The sequence below is a fragment of the Echinops telfairi genome, unplaced genomic scaffold (genome assembly GCF_000313985.2).
Source record: "Echinops telfairi isolate 266 unplaced genomic scaffold, ASM31398v2 ScPeMD7_7410;HRSCAF=8448, whole genome shotgun sequence".
NCBI classification, from domain to species: domain Eukaryota; kingdom Metazoa; phylum Chordata; class Mammalia; order Afrosoricida; family Tenrecidae; genus Echinops; species Echinops telfairi.
Window position 1 is genome coordinate 27,513,678 of NW_022111310.1, and position 8,332 is coordinate 27,522,009.

General features: G+C 42.1%; 2 protein-coding genes across 2 annotated transcripts; one reads left to right on the forward strand and one right to left on the reverse strand.

Moving 5' to 3' along the window:
• The first annotated feature begins 309 nt into the window (after positions 1–309).
• LOC101645445 (olfactory receptor 1Q1) lies at positions 310–1,254 on the forward strand. Its single transcript, XM_004712607.1, has one exon. The coding sequence runs from the start codon at positions 310–312 to the stop codon at positions 1,252–1,254; it is 945 nt and encodes a 314-aa protein (XP_004712664.1).
• A 1,343-nt stretch (positions 1,255–2,597) lies between these two features.
• Positions 2,598–7,916, reverse strand: LOC101645772 (olfactory receptor 1361-like). The gene is made up of 2 exons (XM_004712608.2): positions 6,986–7,916; positions 2,598–2,632 (listed from the first exon to the last, which is right to left on the reverse strand). Exons 1-2 carry the CDS (start codon positions 7,914–7,916, stop codon positions 2,598–2,600), a joined length of 966 nt encoding a protein of 321 aa, XP_004712665.2.
• Between the last annotated feature and the right edge of the window lie 416 nt (positions 7,917–8,332).

Here is an 8,332-nt window from a genome sequence, read left to right on the forward strand (position 1 = left end):
GGTAGAGGGAAGAAAAAGATCGATTCTCAACAGAGACACCTGGGAATTAGTGGGAAAGGCAGAATTTCCCCTGGAATTGCAGTCCCAACATTATGAATTCTGTGCTTTTAGACAAGTCAGTATTCGTCTTCCATTCATTCTCCTCTCTGTACAATGGAATTTTTTAGCCCTGCCTCATTGGTTTATTGTGTCATGAACGTGTATCATAAGTGTACCTTGCATATAGAGCCTTCTCTCGTCTTTGTGGTGGAAATAGCATTAGAGAAGCACTGAAGACTAAAAATGATCCTTTTCGTTCTATGGCAACAGATGGATAGAACCAACTGGACCAGTGTATCCCATTTTGTTCTTTTGGGCATTTCTACTCGACCAGAAGAGCAGATTCCACTCTTCCTTCTTTTCCTACTCATGTATGCAATCAACATTTCGGGCAACTTCGCCATCATCACACTGATTATCTCTGTTCCACACCTCCACACTCCCATGTATATCTTCCTCAGTAACTTGGCCTTGGCAGATATCTGCTTCACCTCCACCACGGTCCCCAAGATGCTACAGAACATTCTTTCTACTACAAAGGCTATTTCTTACCTGGGCTGCCTAGCCCAGACTTATTTCTTCATTTGCTTTGCAGCCATGGAAAACTTCCTTCTGGCTGTGATGGCGTATGACAGGTACATTGCCATCTGCCACCCTTTCCAGTACCCTATGATCTTGACCAAAATGCTGTGTGCACAAATGGTGGCTGTGTGCCATGTCCTCTCCCATCTTCATGCCCTGCTGCACACCCTTCTCATGGGCAGACTGGTCTTTTGTGACGATAACAGGATTCCCCACTTCTTCTGTGACCTCTACCCTCTGATGAAGATCTCTTGTTCCAGCACTCACCTCAATACCCTGATGATTCACACCGAAGGTGTTATTGTCATCAATGGAGCTTTGGCCTTCATCATTGTCTCCTATGCTTGTATCATCTCAGCCATCCTTCGGATCCCCTCAGCCAATGGCAAGTGGAGAGCCTTTTCCACATGCGGCTCTCACCTCACTGTGGTGGCCATATTCTATGGTACACTGACATGGGTCTACTTCCGACCTCTTTCCAGCTATTCAGTGGCCACTGGTCGACTTGTGACAGTCATGTACACAGTAGTGACTCCCATGCTGAACCCCTTCATCTATAGCCTGAGGAATGCAGACGTCAAGGGAGCCTACAAGAGATGGAGGAGCAGACGGTGGGTTTCTTTCTTTAGCTAAAACACCAAAGCAGTTCTGAGCCTTCTGTATGATCCTGGGGAAAGTTTTTCCCCTCATAAAGCAATTTCTTTTGGAACATTCCAATAATATCTAAACTGAGCACTTAGCACAACTTTTCTCATTATATCTTCTCTCTGAAAGGAAACCAACATATCTTAGCATAAAACACTAGCATGTTGACACAGTTCTCTGAACCTGCAATTAAATTCATTGTATCAATTGATTGACACAATGAGCATTTTATCAATTTAGCATTTTATCACTCACTTTTTAGATGCAAAATCAATGGATTCTGCCTGGCTTATGGAGAAAATAAATGTATTGCCAGGATGTTGTGTAGTTCATGAATTGTCAAGAATGCTGGGGAACCACAGTGAAAACTGACAGGAATAAAAATGGTCAAATATCAGAACTATAGTCAAAATCAGACCTAGAAACAGTCTAGTAAGGACCCCCATTCCAGCCACCAAATTCTGTTCACCACAGTTTGTACCTCCACCAACACTACCAACAATGCTCATGGAGAATATGCTAAAAAATGGAATGTGCGGGGAGGGTGGGGAAAAATGAGGACCTAATGCCGGGGGTTTAAATGGAGAGAAAATGTTTTGAGAAACGATGTACAAATGCGCTTTACACAATTGATGTGTGTATGGATTGGGATAACAGTTGTATGAGCCCCTAATAAAATGTTAAAAAAGAGAGAGAAAAAAAAAAGAAGAACTGATACCAAGGGCTCAAGTAGAAAGAAAATGTTTTGAAAATGATGATGGGAACAAATAATACAAATGTGCTAGATACAATTGGTGTGTGCTTTGTTATAATATCTGTAAGAGCCCCAATAAAGTGATTTATAAAAAGAAGAAGAAAAAAAAAGAAAAAATGAAATGTGACAAACTCTACAGAGAATTGGCCACTTCAAATAGATGAGGTGGTACATCTTATTGGACAAATCTTGGTCAATCACTCATATTTCATCTACCAAAGAAACGGGGAGAGCAAAAGATGTTTCTAATTTCTATAAAGTTGTTCTGCCAAGAAAAGTGTTATGGGTAACTACTGAAATATGAGAAAAGGTTTTGGGTGCTGGGACATCCAAATAATAACAAATATGTAAGATGGAATTGATTTGGTAGAATAGATTTGGGTTGTTTTTTTGTTTTGTTTTGTTTGGTCGTGGTGGGGACTCATATAGGGTCCAGAGTAATAGATACTCCAGAATTAAGCACTGCCACAACTCCCCAACTTGTGTTTTTCTAACATTTATTGGCCACATCATTCAGAAATAACAAATTCATTTGTTTTGTAATCCTCCGCTTGACCCTTTAGCTGTGGTATGGAATTCAAAGTAATAGTGGATATTTTTCGGATAACCAATTAATGCTGAGCATGGGGACCAGGGCCAAGAACCAAATTGCCTATCAAAAAGTGAATTCTTCAGTGCATATAGAAGTAGGATCAAAAGGCAAAGGCGAGAAGGGCCTCCGAGGATGTGGAGCAGAAGCTTCAAGCATAGGCTGATCTATCTGTCTGGACAAAATGTCTATTATAGAATATGAGTAGTTATGTCACTGAGTTCAGAAGAAGCTAAGATCTTGTCAATATTGTGTAATGTTGTGCTAGAAGATGTTGTTTGTTGTTATGTCTGTATGAATTTTCACCATAATTTGAGTTTGAGAAGTTACGGTCTCTATGTCGTTGACTGCAATAGGTTAACAAGTTCTTTCAAGGTAAAGAGGTCTCTGGCACATATAACATAAAATAATAATGAAGAAATATACCAATTTTGGATTAGCTGACTGGCTCTTGTTTTAATTTGCCAGAAAGCATCTTTCATAGCCACTATTTTTCTTCTGGACTGCACTGTTTCCTCTGACTTCATATTTCTTGGCTGTCTAGTCCGCATCCCTCTTCATTGGTTCCAGGTGACAGCTCAATTGTTGATCTCCTTATTCCTTACCATCTGTTCAGCCGTGCCTCTTTGAAGTGTAGCATCTTCTGAGAGTCTCTTCCTGAACCTATTTAAATGATCTAAGTATAGATAAGCGCTGGAGGAATGAATGAGTATAAATTTTTGAAGTGCAATTTAGAAATCCTATTAAAATTTGTTATAATTTGATGATCCTCTTCCTTTTCTAAAAATTTCTTACTGAAAGAAAACCTGATGGAATATATATATATATATATATATAACATCAGTTATAGTCACGTGAAGAAACACACAAACATACGTGCATACCATATGTGCAATTACGTATATATGATTCAATCCACTATTGTGTGATAGTAAAAATTTTGAAATAATCTTTATGTGTGCTAGTAGAAGTTTGGTTAATAGAATACAGTAGTTACTCACTCCTACTCACCACCATCCAGTCAACGCTGCCTTAGAGTGACCCTATAGGACAGGGTAGAATGGCCCTTGGGAGTTTCCAAGACTGTAACTCTTTATGGGAGTAGAAAACCTCATCTTTCTCCCTCAGAGAGGCTGGTGACCTTGCAGTTATCGGCCAATGTGTCCTCACTGTGCCACCGGAGCTCCCTGTCGTAGCTAGGCAGATAGTAAGATCTGTTTTCAGTTCTTCCTTCTGGCCTGTGGCTGCCTTGGCTTTGCTAGAGGAAGAGGATATGCCTCCACACTACTGACATTGGGTTTGACTGTGTAACTTGCCTTAGCCAGTGGTTTCAGAAAGAAATCTTCAATGATGCTTCCAATCAAAAGCTTTAGAAAGTACTTGGATTGTTTGAGTTGCCTTTTTTGAGTTCCTGCCTTCACCCAAAGCAAAGGTCATCACAAGTCTCCCTTAACCTGGGTCCCACAGTGAGAGACCGTGGAGTGAGCCCAAACATGGCACAGTTGTCTCTTTCCATCTGTAGACTTTTGGAAACCATGCATGTCAAATGTTATAAATCACAGAAGTTGAGGCATAGTGTGTTATGCAATACATTGAAGAGTTGAAGAGCATTCCAACTGATATTATATAGACAATTAATTAGTTGGAATGTTAATTCATCTTCTGTCAGTGGAAAGAATGAGGCAGATTAGTTTATGGCTTTGTTCTCATTTCATTGATAGTCTTTAGGTACATAGCGATATATAATGATTTACTGAGCTGCTCTTTGCCCTTTTATCCTGTTCTTTCTTCATCTGTAGGCTATTGCTAATAGGAATAATAATAGTGGGACACATATACATGGGACTTATTATGCCTTCAGGGTATATATAGCCTAACTATTAACCAAAAGCTCTGGTACATAGTACATCTTAAGCAGATAGGTGTTAAATGCATTAATGAAGTAAATGAAGATCTCGTTACTGCTAGAACAGTGGTCCAAACCACACTGATAAATGTTCGAAATGATCAGGTGAAGGCACATGCATCTCTCCCTGAACCCAGCACCTGGTGGGTTATCTCAAAGGCTCTACAATTCATGTCTTTGTGCACTCACAAACACACCCAATTCCAAGTTCGTGCTATTTGAGCTTTAATCACAAGAACCATTGTTCCAGCTTGAGCCTCAGCCCTGTTTACAGAGATCTTGACATCCTGTCCTTTCACTGTGAAACATTCCCTTTTGGGACAAGATGAAAGCAAGCTTATTTTCCCATGCAAAGTTTCCTCTGCCCCTTCGTACATTTCCAGTTCCCTTTACTCCTGCTGCTGACACCCCTTCAGTCGCTGTCAGGTGGAGTTAATTTACTTGGTTCTGGAAGCAAATGAGCATGTAAGTGGTGATGCTACCCAGCACAGGGTAAGACAAATATGCCCTCTACCCGCCCACAACTAGGATAAACAGTTCCAGAGATAAAGCTGCTTCACATAGCAGGGCGTACAATTTGGTGAGAAATGGGAGAAAAATAAGCATCTTCCTGTGATGCTTGATGATGGGGAAGTTAATGGAAGATCAGCCCACCTTTAAATAAACAATGGGTTTCTACAAAGCACCATGGGTATGTATCATCTCAAAGCAGTGTTTGTCATCCTATAATGTGTCACACTGGAGAAGCTCGCAAACTGCAGATTCTGACTCAATTGAACCAGGATGCAAGGTGATCATTGAGACTGTACATTTCTAACAAGCTCCCAGGCAGTGCTGGCATGAGTACTTGGACCAAACTTCAAAGAACCAGGTACTAGAGAGAACTTGGAGTCCATGCGTGGCATTAACAGTTCATTGCTATCTGCAAGGTTGGAGGGCCAAGTCTACCCTAAGGCACCCTGGAAGAGTGGCTTGCATATTTGCTTCCCAAAATCATCAGAAATGCTAGAAATGCAGAAGTTCACAACTCTTTTCTGAAATACACGAGGTCTCCATGGGGCAGCAGCTGATACTAGCTAGAGGGAGCTACCAGAAATATGATAGCATCGAGCCACAGAAAGACATTTGTGAAGAGGAACGGGAAGAGGATGTGAATTTTGGCAAAATCACAGCGTCTGGGACTAGACGTTGTTCAGAGAAGAGACACAGAATTGAGCAACTCAGAGATTCGGAGCAAGGCATTTTCTACCTCAAATGGAAGTTGGAAAAGATTTGTGGAAGAGCCTTTCAATGATCTATTTTTTCTTCCTTATTAATAATAGAATTCCTCAAATTCTAACTGTGCACACCTAGAGAGGCTTTACCCACACTCTGCTGCAGCAAAAAATGCAATCAGGGTTTCTACTTCCTCAATGGATATTTGATCCAAAATGATTTGATTTGCTCCCCCAAGACTTCACTTACTTGTTCTTCTATTTTTTTGTATAAGAAACAGCTTTATATAAAAGAGCAATTGTATATTGAGAAAACATCCCAGCCCAGATCAAGTCCATAGGTCCCATATTAGCCCCTATGTCAGTACTAGTCCGTAAATTCTTCTTTAGACTCACACAGCCTTGACACTTACTTGTTCTTATCAAAGCTTCCAATAACCTACAATTTGCCAAATCCCGTCAATATTGTGTTCTCATTGACCTCTCAACTACATCTGTGAGAATGATAACTCTGCTATCCCAGAAGCACTCCCTTTTCCAGGTCAAATTTAACTTGCTCTGCTCCAGAGCCAATGGGCACTCTCCCAGACCTCTCTAGATGGCAGTCACTCATCTCAGAAAGACAATACTTGCCCCACCATCACCAACATGTTCAGAATTCTGTAAGCAATACTGATTTGTTGTCAATTTTAGTCGTCACTGGAGCCCCAGCTAAGGTGCCCCGGCATAGTGGTTAGTGTGGGGCTCCTAACCACAAGGTCAGCAGTTTGAAACAACCAGGTGCTCTGAGTGAAAGAGACAGGGTTTCCTACTCCCGTTAAGAGTTACAATCTCAGGCACTGACTGGGGCAATTTTACCCAGCACTTGAGGGTCGCTATGGGTCAGCATCAACTCTATGGCAGTGAGTTTGGTTGGGTTTGGTTGTGTTGGGTTGGGTTTGTGGTAGACTCCAGCTGGTATAGCCAAAATATCATAGGTTTGCTTTTGGTAACTTTAAAATATCTTTTTAGTTGAATGTTCTGAAATTCTAGATCGGTCAACAGGGATCTGAGCCATTTATTTATCAACTCGCATTTCCCCATCTATACAAGAAAGTCAAGAGGAATATTGTCCATAGAATTGTGAGTCCTATCAGCGCTTAGTTTTATAATCCATAGACCAGTATTTGAAACCATTTCATGTTACTTGTTAATTCCTTGGTCTCGAGAGATGTGCTGCCATTTCTTAGTTGCCTGTAAGCCAGGTTGAATGTTTCCTGAGATGCAAAGCTTCATGCCAAGTCTCCGCAAAGCGCCCTTCACCTCCTGGTTCCTGAGGCTGTAGATGAGCGGGTTTAGCATCGGAGTAACGACAGTGTAGAAAATGGCGACCTGGCGATCCTGGTCCAGATCGTAAGTGGAGGATGGCCGGAGATACATGCGGATCACAGAGCCATACAGGAGCAGCACGACCAGGATATGCGAGCTACATGTGGACAAGGCTTTGCGCAGGGCGGCAAGAGAGTGCATTCGCATTATAGCAACACCAATGCGGGCATAGGAGCCCAGGATGAAGAAGAAAGGACTGACCACTACAGCTACCCCCTCGGTGAAGATCAGCATTTCATTGACCACTGGCCGGGTGCAGGACAGCTGGAGCAGGGGTGTAATATCGCAGAAGAAGTGAGTGACCTGATTACCACAGAAGGTTAAGCGGATTACCAGCACACTGTAAAGGAGACTGTTGAGACTGACAACAACCCATGAAGTCAAGGTTATGCGCAGACAGAGGTGGCGGCTGACAATGGCTGAGTATCTTAAAGGATCGCAGATGGCCACATAGCGGTCATAGGCCATGGCAGCCAGCAGGTGACCTTCCATGCTGCCTACAGTCATAAAGAAGAACAACTGGGCCATGCAGCAGTTAAAGGAGATGGTTCGATTCACAGACAGTGTGTGCACCAGCATCTGGGGCACGGTGATGGTTGTTAGAAATATGTCAATAAAGGAAAGCTGGCTAAGAAGGAAATACATGGGTGTGTGAAGTTTGGTGTCTGAGTGGGCAACAGTTACTAAGAGGGCATTGCCAATAACTGCCACCAGGTACATGGCAAGAACAATCCCAAAAATAACTGGCTGCATCTCTGGCAAGCTGGACAGGCCCAGTAAGATGAATTCAGTCACTTCTGTCCTGTTTCTTGCAGCCATAAGACACAATTCACATCACCTGTGAAGAAGAAAATTAGGATCAAATAATGCCACAATTTACTCCAGGAATAGCTTATGGGAAACCTTCCTTCCTTCCTTCTTTCCTTCCTTCCTTCCTTCCTTCCTCCCTCCCTCCCACTCTTCCTCTCTTCCTTTTGTATATGCACTCCTCAAACTCACCCATGGCCAGAGTCCATTCTGACTCAGATGATACACAATCCCCGTTTCCAAAAGGTTCTTGTTTTTTTAAAAAAAACTATTTCTCCCTTGCCGTTATCTTTCTGTCCATCCATCCACCTGTTCCCTCAGTTATTCCAGTCAATTTACTCAGCCCTTGAAAAAAACAAGCAGAAGCCATTGCCCTGAAGTTGGCTTTGACTCCTGGCAATGCCATGTGCATACAAGCAGAACGAGAC

Bases quoted from the DNA above. Each gene is read 5' to 3' on its own strand.
- LOC101645445 (XM_004712607.1), top strand. From the start codon at position 310: ATGGATAGAACCAACTGGACCAGTGTATCCCATTTTGTTCTTTTGGGC.
- LOC101645772 (XM_004712608.2), bottom strand. From the start codon at position 7,916: ATGGCTGCAAGAAACAGGACAGAAGTGACTGAATTCATCTTACTGGGC. The intron at 2,633-6,985 runs GAAACATTCAAC...TGCTCAGCATTA, and splicing joins CATGAAGCTTTGCATCTCAG to ATTGGTTATCCGAAAAATAT.